General features: G+C 37.8%; 2 protein-coding genes across 2 annotated transcripts; both read left to right on the top strand.

The window, feature by feature from the left end:
• The first annotated feature begins 5,198 nt into the window (after positions 1-5,198).
• Positions 5,199-7,886, top strand: LOC102708072 (protein TIC 20-I, chloroplastic-like). Its single transcript, XM_006657795.3, has 3 exons — positions 5,199-5,500; positions 5,736-5,942; positions 7,031-7,886. The coding sequence occupies exons 2-3, from the start codon at positions 5,765-5,767 to the stop codon at positions 7,672-7,674; spliced, it is 822 nt and encodes a 273-aa protein (XP_006657858.1). The 5' UTR covers positions 5,199-5,500; positions 5,736-5,764; the 3' UTR covers positions 7,675-7,886.
• Positions 7,887-8,919: 1,033 nt separating this feature from the next.
• On the top strand, positions 8,920-13,984 carry LOC102707786 (HVA22-like protein k). Its single transcript, XM_006657794.3, has 8 exons — positions 8,920-9,162; positions 10,148-10,206; positions 10,651-10,748; positions 11,408-11,459; positions 12,150-12,213; positions 12,694-12,789; positions 12,881-12,953; positions 13,559-13,984. Exons 1-8 carry the CDS (start codon positions 9,130-9,132, stop codon positions 13,666-13,668), a joined length of 585 nt encoding a protein of 194 aa, XP_006657857.1. The 5' UTR covers positions 8,920-9,129; the 3' UTR covers positions 13,669-13,984.
• The last annotated feature ends 211 nt before the right edge of the window (positions 13,985-14,195 follow it).

Below are 14,195 nucleotides of genomic sequence, written 5' to 3'. Positions count from 1 at the left end.
CCAGGGCTTACTTAGAACGGATGATTCCTTTATGAGAATCGGATTAATTCCCGTAAAATTCCTCTAAAAAATACCGAGAACCCAACCATTGATTTCTATTGCAAAACAAATAAAACATGATAGGCATAATAGGACCAAAAACATTGGAAACCACTGTAGGTGATGTGGGTTGTTTAAGACTTTAAATGTGGGGTGCATAACTTCCCTCAGCAGCACACGTCATGGACGCTAGGTCACCAATCTTGTTTGCACGTGTGTTAGCGGGACTTTGGACTTTATGTCATCTTCGTCGATGGCGAGTTTCCAAATGCCATCCTCCTAAATAACTTCGCTAATTTGCCACTGGCCTCATATATTCGTGAATTATATGTTATTCTGCTACTATTTTGATGCCAAATCATCAGCACATCACCTAGGTGATGTGGCACCAAGCAATCAAATGACATTGCTACCCCTGGTAGCTCACTCCAAATTGAATGGCCAAAACAAACAATAGGCCAGACCAAACCATGAAAAATTGACATAGCAAATATATAAATATAATAATTTCATATCATCACATAATAGATGCAGATATTTTTTCAACAAACGATCATAGAATAGAGGCTAATATTTTTTTCTAGCAAGCACAAATCAATCGGACAATTTGAAAAAAAAACCAATCGGACAATTTCATCAAAACAAGAAAAGATCAAATTGGTCGGACAGGTCTATAAGTACACGTGCCGACAAATTTGATCGGACAATTTGATCAATCAATCGCTCGGTAAAAAATTAATCGAGCAGATCCGATTTATAGCAATAAAAAAAAGATCGGATTGGATTTTTTTATAATCTGGATCATACTGGAGGTTTTTTAGGAGAAAAACGTGATCTTTTGGATAAAAAAAGAACATGAATTTGAATAAAAAAAGAAAAGATAATGATCGGTTTTTTTATCGGGCAGTCTAAGGAAAATAAGAGATAAAAAAAGAAAAGATAATATTTTTTTTGAATCAGACAAGGAAAGGGAAAGAATTAGGTTTTTTTAATCGGCATTGATGTTGTCCGATGCCTATAAGGATATCGTGTAAGATTAAACTAAAAAATTCTCATATGCCTAAAAATATTTAATTTATCTTATAAGTACATGATATCTAACTTATCTTATAAGTATGGGAAAAACTGGGAGCCACCGTTGCTCGCTTTTTCTCGACACGCGCTAGGGGTAAGACGGAGATTTCGTCATCGAGATGTCGCACGCACAACTGATGTGACGACAAAACGGTAGCAAATGGCATAGAATACACAATACCATGGGGTCCAGTGGCAAAATAGCGAAGTTATTTGGAAGGATGGCATTTGGGAACTCGCCATCGAGGAAAATGGCATAAAGTCCAAAGTCCCTGTGTTAGCACATACTAGTACCTACTAAGAGCTAAGAGGTAGTATAATAAGTGATGTAATCAGACTTTAAAAATTATCACCTTATATTTGTATTTAGGTGGAGGAGATAGAATAAAATTAGGTTACACATTTATACACGAGCTCCAAAACAATGTGTCTATAGGAATCGAATAATATATTAATAATATAATATATATTTATATGAGTCGGTTCTATACCAGCTATCGATGACATGACACAAAAAGAATTTAGAGTTAGCCCCTAGCTCTTATATTGACTTTGCTCTAAATTAGGTATTTTTATGCGTGTGTGCATGCCCTTTGCTTTTAATAAAACTTTAATGAGTTAAATTATTCAGGGCCACTCGGATTGGTGCCAATTCTTGTCCTATTAAAAATTGGGCAATATTGGTAAGAGTTGGAGCAGCCCATCTTTTCGCTTCTGTTTCTAAAATTTAAATTTTTGATCTGAATTTTAGAGTTGATTTTGAGATTTTTTTTTCCCAATAAAGTTTATTTCTGGACTTGGCTTTTAGATTGCTAAAAAACATAAAAAAAATTATTCATAAATTATTTTTCATTTGCAAATATATTGTTTGGACATTCCTATATTCTACGGGCATGTTAAAGGTAGAACATATGATTGGCTCTTCTCCCGTCCACATCAGCAACACTAACTTATTTTATAAGTATATGTACAAAAATAGATCTAGAAATTGTTTCTTCATTAATACAATAAAACATATTTCCTTTTTATCTACCCCGTGCAACAAATTTCCCTAAATAAATACCAATAGTTGATTCTAAGCCATTGTTATGCATAACAATTATTTTTCTATTATTATCTTCCCTTTTCTCCATGCCATCATATTTTCTCATATGACAATGGAAAGAATCAACTAATAATCACCTTTGTATGTGTTTGTCGAAACTTTCCTATATTGAAACTACCAAAAGGTTTGGCAGGACATTAATCAAAACCAAGCATTTATGCCAGTTAACAATAACTACATCTGTTTTATATTGTTTTATATTATGAGTAACTTCGGGTTTATTCTAAGTTAAAAATTTATAATTTTAATTGAATTTATTCAAAAATGTGCTAAAACTCACAACATTAGTTCCATTAAATCTATAACTAAATATATTGCATATTATATTTACCTTGTATTGAAATATTGTTAACTTCTGGATAAATTTTATTAAACTCAGAGAAATTTAACTTGTGACAGATTCAAAGTGAGTAATAATATGAACTAGAGAGAGTAGTCTTCGGTCAATATATCCGTGTTCTTAAGATCGTTGTATGTATGAGGACTTTCAGGCCCATGCTATGTCTAAATGGAGCCCGTAAAGGCCCAATATATTAGCAAATGAGTGGCCTTTCTTAGCCCATAAAAGAGACCTAACTGGGAGATCAAATGGAAAAAAACAAGAAGCCGAATTCACTCCGTGAAGTATAAAATGAAGTGCTCGAAATGTATAACCTGTTTTTAGATTATAACTTTCTAACATGTTGCTAATTACGACGTTGGTGATTTGTTTTGCACCATAAATATGATAAACTGCTAGTGTTCCCCCATAAAGACTCAGGAGTGTCAGTTTTGCATCCTATGGCATAGTGAAAAAAGTCGGTCAGCGATGGACCTGGCCGAGGTGTCAGTCCATTGGTCCAGCGGTTCGACTTTCGGGTCAAATGTGTCGAATGTTGAACTGCTGCCGTATACGACCTCCATATACAACATCCGTCATAAAATAAACAGATTTCTAAGTTTTTGATAGATTTTTTTTTGACTCTTCGTCTTATTTAAAAATATTTTATGATTAATATTTTTATTATTTGAATAGTATTTTACGTGTGACTATTTTTTTAATTTTCTAATAAATTTTTCAAGTAAGACGGATGGTCAAACGCCAGAAAATCTAGAAATTCTTTTTTTTTGACAGGGTAGTAAATACTATATATTTTTTTACCCATCACATATGTTGTGCTAGCAAGATGGGTAAGTGAACTCGCTCCTAGTGTAACCACCTAGCTTCTAATCCCTGTGGATTAAAACTGATGGTTTGGTCCGGTCCGGTTCGGTTTTTTTTTCACTATGGCCTATGTTTAAATAGAAGCAATAATGAAACAACAAAAAAATGATTTAAGGTTGGAGTTTTATACTTATATTCTTAGATCCTCTTCAGTTAACAGGATTTTCAAATTATAGAAATAGAAAAAACATAGAAATATCATGGGAATACACATGAAATAAAGGATTAAAATATATGAATTTTTTCTTCAATGAGCTAAATAAAGAGGATGAAGTGGATGTTTTTATTTATATGGAATTAGTATGGAGGATTGGTACATGATTCCTGTAGGAATTTTTCCTTTGAATCCTGCGAAACGAATGTATGTACAGTGTTTATTCCAAACGAATAGATATATCCTATGGTTTTCTTTCAAAATGAAGAGACCTTAGTAATTACTTCAAAAATTCAAATTTGGTTGGTTGTTAACATGACAGTTGACCAATAGAGTCATCAAAATTTTCACTGTTGAATGTAATTTCTTCCTACCATGAAAATGTCGAAGCCAAGTTTTCTGGTGATTGCAGATATTTATTTGAAATGGATGAATTTTAGGACATATTTGGTTTGGAGGAGTTTCACGGGGAATTTTGAAGGAATTAAGCTATTCACTATGATAGTCCTATAAATTTCTGCACTCTTTGAATCATTTTTCTATAAACATCTACGTTACCATACATTTGACAAGATTTTTTTTGTAAAAAATGAAGAAATGATCGGTAAAGTTGGCAATGAGCTTATGATATTTTCATGGGTAGAGACTAGTATGGACTCTCATATACTCTATGTTGGCAGAAAAACATATCCCTTAAATATCATATTTGTAACTTTTGGTTTTTGTTCTTTAGAGAAGCTATCAATACTATTAACATGACAAAATACAATGGTGTATTACATCAAGCAAGATGCATCAAACAAATTTGTTTTTTCACACTAGGTCTATACTACTACTACTACTGCCATATCCACTTATTTTTTTTCGCTAATTCTCTAATTGAAGCTCTCTCAGAATGTACTAGTCTCAAATTCGCCCATATCCTCTCAATTATGTTATCTTAATTATGTTGTCTTTCTCCACTTATGGTCATACTAAGACCAAGACAACTGGCAAAAAATAGCAAACCAGCAACATTATTTTCCTCTCTACTTTAGTGAGACAGAGACAGTATGTAGTAGCAGATTGTATCATGAATCCGTACAGTAGGAGGACAGAAGACATATCGAGGCTTGGGATGGAGTAGCAGTTGCACTCCTCATTGATATGCACTCAGTGGTAGCGATACACGTAGCATTCTCGTTGGTTTCACTATGGATGTAAACCCATTGACTCGATAGAGAAAGCAAATTGAAGCCACGATGGACTGGCACGACAGAGAAATGTTTCAAGACGTGCGCTGCCATCAATGGCCTCAATTGTGTTGCCTAATCTATCAGCTCAATTCAAAGATCGAATGAACGGTAGAAGGCACCAGCCGATTGATTTGTACCGTCTCCTGAAGTTGTGTATTGAATTTGGAGCGGTGTCTCTTCTTAAAAGACAATACTCATATCGCCTGCGTGCTCTTTTCACGAGGTAGGCTAATATCACATAAAACAACTATTCTCATTTCTTTTCTGTATATCGTCAAATTTGCTTATTTGAGATAAAGAAAGAGTCTCGTACTCTCATGCTTGAGTCTCGTACTCTCTGCTGTGAATTCCGGAATTCTATGAATTCCGGAATTCTAGAGGGACCGATCTGCAAATCGGAAAGAAGAGAGAGAGAGAGCCCTATCTGCTGCCACCCCTCTGCCTCCCCGTCGCTCGGGTTACCCTGCCTTCCGCCTTGGGCGTCGTCGTCGTCGTCCTCCTCCTCCTCGTCTCCGGCCCGCTCCGCCTCCAACCGGAACCTCAGGTCCCCTTCCCCGTGCCTCAATCCCAACCCATCCCTTTGCCGCGGCTAGTTTCTCCATTCCTCCAATTGATCCCTCTCACCCGAACGCGCGCGTCACGTGGGCCTCCTCCTCCTCCTCCTCCTCCCGCCGAACGCGCGGCCGAAGGTATTCTTCTTCTCTCCGCGTTTTCCTCGATACCGATCAGCCGTAGCGCGGGGATCCATCCGGACTTGGACTGGCTCCCTTTCGTTGGGTGATGAATCACGATTCGCTTGCCTGGATTGTTTTGGTGGTGCTGCTCCTGCTCTTGTCCTCTGTTCTGTGGGCGCAAAATTAACCCAAATCTTCCCGTTCTCCTGCGATCCAATAATCCATCTTATTTGTTGGCATCTCTGTGCAGGCGATTAGGCAAGGCCATATTTATGCACAATGGTGCTCTGTCATGGCTTATCTGCTGGAAATGCTCAGCTGCTTGCCTTTCCTGCGGCTAAGCATAACCTCTGTTTTGCAAGAAGATCATGCCTTCGTACTCCGGCAGGATCATTGAGTCTAAACAATGATCGACTTCATGCCGAAAGGAAGAGTTTTTCGGTGGGAGCTGTGCGAGGTATGCATTGGACGAAGTCGTTTCTCTTAGTTAAAAACTTTGTGTTGCTCGCAATGCATTCTTGATGTTTCGGTTTGTGTGTTTTGATCAATCACAACGACAATGTTGTCAGTAGCTTCACAGAATTCGTAATTCTCTTAGTGCATTGCAAATATGTTGTACATTTAGTAAAGTGGGTGCAACCTTTGCTTATGGTCTGGGCTTCTGTCAAATTCTAATACCGCAGACAGTACTTTAATTCTGCTAGAAGTGTATTGCACATTTGCGCGTAACACTTACTTTTAATGACTTATGACTGATTGTATTATACACCATCAATTTCAAAATCAAAATATAGGGCACATAATTGTCTAAACTTCTTTTAAAATTAAGGCATGAGAGAATTTAATGGTGTGTTCACTCGTGTTCCCTTAATATCATTCCTTTCCTTTTCAGCAATTATGAGTAAACACTTAACATTTCTCCAAATGGCTCGCTTAGTGACTAGCACTGAACCACCGTTTCTTTTGTAGCTGTTACCTTGTAGAGTCCTATTCATGTCATATTCTGTTTGTGGCTTCTGACAATATATTGTGGATTCTAGGTCAGTTATGTTGGGTGATAGAATATGCGGCGTCGCTATTATGCAGTTAGCAGTCTGATATTATGCAATGAGTGCACTGTTATGTGACTTCAAGTTTTTGGACTCATCGATTACCTTTTAGGGACCGATGCAAACAGTATAATACTGACACTACATGTACAAGATGATGTATGAAGCTAAACACATGCACATTGCATAGTATGTTTATTTGACTTATCCAGAGTTTGCAAGGTGATAACTAAAAAATGGGCCTGCAACTATATTGAAAGGGTCTAATAATTATCATGTGAATTCATGATACATTGAAGAAGACTATTGCTGCTGCTATCTCCTTTAGTTAGATGTTGACTGGAATATATATAGGTATTGAGACACTTTCTTTTTGGGTGGGGAGTGGGCTGTACCTGTTTGCATCTTATTCGTGTAAGCTTGCCATTTACAATTTAGGCTTCTGACACATGACTCGTAAAATGAAATGATCGTAAATATATGGTATATCTTGCAGCTAGCACTGGTTTTGCCCAAAATATAATGCTTATGTCAATCCAAAGGGATGATTATATCAAAGGCACTCTGTCACTGTCAAGATGGCACAATTATCTTCGAAGACCTGAAGTTGGTTGTCGAGCATCCTCTTCTTTAGCATCATTCAGCTATCCTGAGTTGACTTCGAAACCCAGGTGGTGGTGGAGGACTCTAGCATGTGTGCCATACTTGCTGCCACTCCACAACATGTGGTCGTATGCCGATGTCATCTACCAGCTGCACACATACTTGCAGGGTTTTTCATTGGTGTATACCTTCATTGATACGATGACACTGTTTCCAGGATGGCTCTTGCTGGTGATTTTTATGACAGTATACTTCTTTGTCGTGAGACGGAAGTGGTCACCACACTTTCTTAGGTTCCATGTGATCCTGGCTATCCTTCTCGACACTGGCTCCCAAGCAGTCGCTACAATGTGCACCTGGATGCCTAGCATCGTGTATCAGGGGAAACCTATGCAGTATTTCTGGATGGCAATTGCTTTTATACAGATCTTCACAGTGCTCGAGTGTATGCGGTGTGCTCTTGCTGGGATGTATCCGAATGTTCCCTTCATATCTCACACCGCATTTATCCATTCTGATCTGAATCTGTTCAGGTAGCAAACAGGCCGCCATATCAGGTTCTGGGATATCAGAAGGGTGGAGGGAAGAATGGCAAGTAGTGTAGTTCTTTTTTTGCTATAGCTGCTTACAATTAAATAGACTGTATGTTTAATTTATCTTTGAATCCTCGTGTGATTGTTATCATCATGACCTTTTGCTGTTGCAAAAAAATTTGAACAGCAATAAGATTGGATATCTCGGATGTTGAATTGTTCCTGTATTTTGGTTCCCTCTGCTTTGAACCTGAACCATGTTTCCCAAATAATACTGGTGAAATCATGCTTGCCCATTCGTGCCATCTGCCATGGCTGAATCACGCTTACTAAAGCTGTAATTGTCTCGTATCAGCCTCACTGGAAGCTGGACGTTTGTTTTCACCAGATTCAAACTCTTTTCTCCATCACCATTAAACTGTTTCAAGAGTCATTGAAATTGAGCTTACAGTACTATCCTGATTGAATTTCATCCTTAATACACGTGGCAAAATTATCCTTTCCAACCCGGCAAAAAAAATTATCCTTTCCAAGCAATGTACTAAGGGAACCATTTCAGAATTCTGGATCATCTAAAAAATTCAGATTTCTGGAAACGAAAGAATATAGGCGTTTGCTCCGTTTCATTACTCCATATTTTATAAAATAATGTCATTAAATTTTTACACGTTTAATTATTTATCTTATTGAAAAAGTGTACATAATTATTATTTATTTTTCTGTGATTGGATTGATTACTCAATACTTTAATTACAACTAATATTTTTACATATTTAAATAAAATTTTTAAATAAGACTAATAGCAAATAATTTAATGGCATCCTCCATTAAAATACAAATATGAAGGGAGTACCAGGTAAATATACAAAGTACTGGCATCTAAGAGACCAAATTAATTTAATTAAATCAATTATTGAATATATTTTTTATTTTACATTTATTTTATGTTAAAAATTATTTTTTCTATAAATTTGGTCAAACTTGATGACAAACATGTAATAAATTATAGTCCCACGGTTTTATATTGCAAGACTTTTTAACTATGTCTAGGTTAATCTATTGGTCAATACATATTTTATATATGTATATGTGTTTATTATCATTTATACGAAGTTAGACAATGCTTAAAACGTTACCTTACAAAACGTAGATAATATAACATAAAACCGAGGGAGCATTAGATAAAAAAATCTAATTAAGTTGGGGGCTAAACCGGAAAAAGGCCCAAAGCACCCGGTTCCTCACTTCCTCCTCCCTCTAACCGCTTTCTGACCCCGCTTTCGCCGGCGCCTCCCCTCTCCTCCTCCACCATCGCACCACCACCCATTGGACTCGAGGGAGACCTCCTCCCTCGCGTGAGCCCGAACCGCCGCGGATTCCTTGCCCCCCTCCAAGCCGCAGCCAACCGCGCCGCCGCCTCCCCGGGATCCCCCGCGCCGGCGTGCGGTGGCAGCGACCGATGGCGCTTCTGGCCCCCGCCATCTCCGGCGAGGTACGATCCTCTCGAACCCCCGCATGGCTCGTACGGAGACCCTAGATCGCCTGAGCCGGATACCTGGGGGCGCTGCTCCTCTCGCGTTTGGGTGGAGGGGGAAGGCCGCGCCTCGGATTACGCCTTCATGGTTCATCACTGGGACTGGAATGGCGTGGTAGATCGTGAGCTAGTATGTGGCTTCTTCGTTCTGTGGATTGATTTTGCCCTGCGGAGCCATTAGATTGCCCATTTCGTGGTTTTCAGTTTGTGCTGAACGCTTTCTTGTTCCTCAACAAGATCACCAGATAGCGTGAGAATTCGTCCCACGGGAATTTTGCGGGCATGACCCCCTCAACCTCATCGTTTTCAGCTTGTTCAAATTTATTAATCCCTCCATTTCAAAATGTAATTACTTCTGGAATTTCAATCTTGTACCAAAATATAGGTATTTATAATTCATCATACCCTCACCTGTCCTCCCACCTTATTTTTTAGGGGCATCATTTCTATTTTACCCTCCACCTATCCATCCCACCCCCATCCATTCATCATTTATTAAGGGCATCATTTCCATTTTACCCTCAACTACCCTCCCACCCTCTCTATTCCTTAAATCTCATTTATTAAGGCGTCGTAGTTTTTTTTTTCTCAACCTCAATTCCTGCTAAACAACATTTACATTTTTTGACGGAGATGGTAAAGACTTGACGGCTTTTAGAGGATGGAAGTATTGGTGACAACCTTCTTAATCAGTACACTCAATTTTATAATTCTCATTTTTTATGGCCTTTCATGGCCTTTTGCACTTTGCAATGCATGTAAATATGGGTATCGAATTTCATTTTTTTGGGTTGTGAGGCTAGTAAATTTGTTCTCTGGGCTATAAATTATATTTTTATGATGCATATTATTTTGATGGATTTCAGGAAGTTCCATGACTACATATTGACTTGCAACAGAGATTTATTCATGCTTTATATTGACAATGCATTTGTTGTCATAGGTGGGTTTACGGCTCTTGCTGGCACCACTAAGCTCAAATGTTGTTATCCGTACAGCCAGGTATTCATTGATTCTTAAAGTTATCTACAGTGTTTTCCCATTAACAGATTGATCCCTTTTCTAATAAAACATCGAAAGTTTATTATCTCTTTAGGGCCATAACAAGAGTATGTCAATTAGTTCATTGTAAAGTTATTCGCTTTTGTTATTGTTGTGCTGTCAATGGTTAGTATATTAGCACATTGCAATGACGTAGATTTTTACCTATGGGGAATCCACAAGTTTATGCTCACATCTGTAAACATCAATGACATCAGGTAAGCAACATCTAAATTGCAATCTTAGTGTTGGCTATCATGCGACACATTTTTGATGTAAAATCACGTATTTGTATAAATGTTGCAATAAAGCTAAAAGGTATCTTTTCTGGGCAATACTTTCCTCAAAATGGTGAACAACGATTACTTTTATGGGCAATTTATTTCTCACTTCATGCTGTTGCAGCTGTGCAATAGGGGTTGGTCTGCCTGTATACTCTACTTTCAGAGCTATCGAAAAGAAAGATCAAAGGGAAAAGGAGCGGTGGCTTTTGTATTGGGCAGGTCTGTAGCAAAACAAAAACCTATAAAATTTTACCTATTAACTTTGAAGCACCTTTTAAGTATATTGACAGGTACTCAGCGTTACCGATTGCTATATTATTGTTGCTAAGGAAAAGATATGTACAATGGAGTTATTACATTTTCTAAAGTTATTTATATGGTGTCTGCATGCTCAGAAAGATCACTCCCCTAGATCCAGTTGGCATTTCTCAGGCAAATGCAAAACGGTTTATTTTCTGTACGCTTTGAAGTGTCAAAGCTAATACAATGCACATTTTACTTGTCCTGCCATCTTAACATGGTTACTTTTGCCTAGGAGTTTAGGGATGCAAGTGGACGGCCTATTACCCCACATAAAGCCCATTTAATACATGGGTTAGTGGAATAGTGGGTGGGCCGATGATCCACTTGCATCCTTGGAGGATATACCAATATGCTATTATGGTTTGTAGTTACAAGGACAGTTGGTTAATTATTTGTATAATCAGCTTTCATTTGAATGAACATTTCTAGGAAATAGAGAAGGTACGGGAGTCTTTACTGTATTTTGGTCTTAAATCTATGGTGAACAATCAATATGTTTCAGTGTTCGTTGTAACTTTGGTATCCGAAAATTACTGCTTTGACCTTTGGATGCTCTTGTTCAAATTTTTTTGCAGCGTACGGATCTTTTAGCATTGCGGAAGTCTTTGCTGATCAGATTCTTTCGAGGTAAGGGAATTTAGTGTTACGGATAGCATTCTGGAGATGTTATTCCTAGCATGCAATAACCTGCAGTTATTGAAGTGAATCCTAGTAGTGAGTAGAGCATCAATTTCTTTTCAGTATTGCAATTGAAATTGTAAAAATATGTTAGAACATTTTTTTTCTGACCAAAAACTATATGCAAATGGCCAAAACAGTGCCAAGTACTTTTGAAACCAAAGCAGCAGTCTTGCTTTTCATCACCATTCTCATTAATTGGTGATCATGGTCAGCCAGCTTGTGCATGTTCCAGTTAGGAAAAGGTGAAAACATGGTGCATTAAAACTCAAATTTTTAATCAACCAGGGAACTTTCCTTAATAACCTGCCAGGTTACTGGTTCTTATCGATTACTTTCTAACTGCGCTTCTGGCTATGTTTGTAAAAACCTGGAATAAATCAAAACATTCAAATAAAAAGGACGAGTGAAACAAGATGACTTTAGTAGTAGTCAATGATGCATAACTATTGGACACGTGCAGAATGCAACTGGACCATTGACTGAAATAAATTGTGTTACTTGGAATATTTTGGGTTAATCTTGCGCTTGACATTTTGGTTTTAAATTTGCATAACCTTCATCAAGTTTCTGCTTCCAATCATGTAAGTCAGTCCTTGTAAACTTTTTGAATATTTATACTCTGGTGATTTTCTGCAGTGTTCCTCTCTATTATCACGTGAAGCTTGCAATCCTTGTTTGGCTCCAATTTCCTTCAAATTGTGTAAGTCATCTCTCTCTGGACTGATAAAGTTTCCTCATGTAGTCATGTTTTCATATTTCTACATAATTGGCCAAAGAGGAAGCATTGTAAAGAACCATGGTTACAGATGCACACACCCCAGCCCTCTGCCTGTACACTTGTCTAGTTGTCTTGTCCCTGCTAAAATAGGCACAAAAATATTTTTTTTTCTTTTCAAGTACAAAGTTGCTGTATCTAGTTGAAAGCCCATGACTATAGTCTGTTGATATCGTTGCTTTATTGTCGTTGTCTTCTGCCAATTGCTTAGGAAAAAATATTCTTTGTCTAGTTAAGCATTTTTTCCATTTTTATGGCTAGATTTGTTCTATTGTTCCTCTGGATGATATAGTTTATTGTAAGGTACTAAGGTTGTTTACTAGGTGGCCTATCTTTGGCAATGGTGAAACAGAATTTTTAGCTTTCTGTAATACTGAATCAATATTGGTGTTATTGTTTACTTAGGGGGCAAAGTATGTGTATGGAAGGTATGTGCGCCCATTTTTCCTGAAACATCAAACAAAAATCGACAGAATTCTTAATATTCTGTCCAAGGAACTTGTAAGTGTGTGCTTCTAGTATGAATCTCTTTACGCATTTTTTTTCATGAATGTATTTCTGATGCAAATCATATTTCCACTAATCAAACCAGACGAAGTTCGTGAGTAGCCATGAAGATGAAATCCATTTCATAGAGAACATGGCTGCCAGGGGTGCTTCGACAGGTACAGAATTTGAAACAGATTCTCTTGACCGATAAACCCTCTGCTTCAGGAATGCCTGTGCAGAGCATTTCCTCTTTTTTGCAAGAACTTGTGCAGGGAATTCTAGTTCAGGGAAATAAAAAATAAACTAGAGACTGGTAACAACTGGGATAGAGACCTCAATTAGTCTTTGCTGTGGACATGTCGTTGGGATTTCATCCTGTAGTAGTCCGTGCAACATCAATTTTTGGTTGTTTCCTGTGGTTATGTCAACACTCCATATACATTAGGGCATCCCAATGTATATGGACTACTTAGTCCATAGAGATGCAACTCATGTAAATGATCTTTTACTATTTTAATTTGCACAATGTATAAAGATAGCAATGGATATAAGTTAGAACCATAAATCACATCCAATATTTCCAGGCTTTCAGCTCTCTCAAAAGAGAGAGAAGAGAGATAATGTATTTTAATTCATATGGATAGTCTATATAGCTAAAGGTAGTTCATCTTATTTCATCTTCTAATACCCCTTTCACAATGGTAAAACGCTCTATGCATGTTATTTTGCACAAAATTCAGGTCTAATGCAAACTAAACTGTGCTACTTGTGTTTGGAACAGCAAATTATATAATAAACGGTCCTGAACAACGAGAAGGGGTTAATGCGACGATTGAAGGGCCAAATTCAACGTCAACAGAAGAGGCTGGCGCACCCAGAAATGAAACTTGAGCCTGACCTCCGCAGTGTCTCCAGTGTGTGTGACTGGCTCCGGCACAGAAAATATAATCTGTGTCGATGTGCTACGGAAATGTTATTTCATCTTTCCGGTTTGTGTTCTTAGGGGATTTCCAGCTTGTTAGTGTTAGTGGAATGTGAATACGACGGTATTGCAAAGCGGGATGCAGAAACTACTGTCCTAAGCTATCTACCTCGCGGCCACTTGTTATGGTGAAACTGAGATGTGCTACGGAAATGTTTCCGTTTTGCTTCCCCAGGTCATTGGAATCTTACACTGTAATACAAATGTGGCTCTGCAAATTTATGCCCCTGCAGCTTGCTTGCTGGTTTGATGCAAAAATGAATTTAGCAGGTTGATTGCACTAGGTCAGTGCTCAGAGCCCCCATTTCACATAAGGCATAACACATTTTAATTACCGAATTTTGGCTGTTGCGACTGCTTTTGGGCAAAAACTGCAGTCAGCTTTTACAGTTCAGAACTTCAGATTCCTGAGATCAAATATGAATTGAGCTAATTT

This window comes from Oryza brachyantha, chromosome 7, assembly GCF_000231095.2.
Source record: "Oryza brachyantha chromosome 7, ObraRS2, whole genome shotgun sequence".
In the NCBI taxonomy this organism is placed as follows: Eukaryota; Viridiplantae; Streptophyta; class Magnoliopsida; order Poales; family Poaceae; genus Oryza; species Oryza brachyantha.
This window is presented reverse-complemented; position numbering and strand designations above follow the sequence as displayed.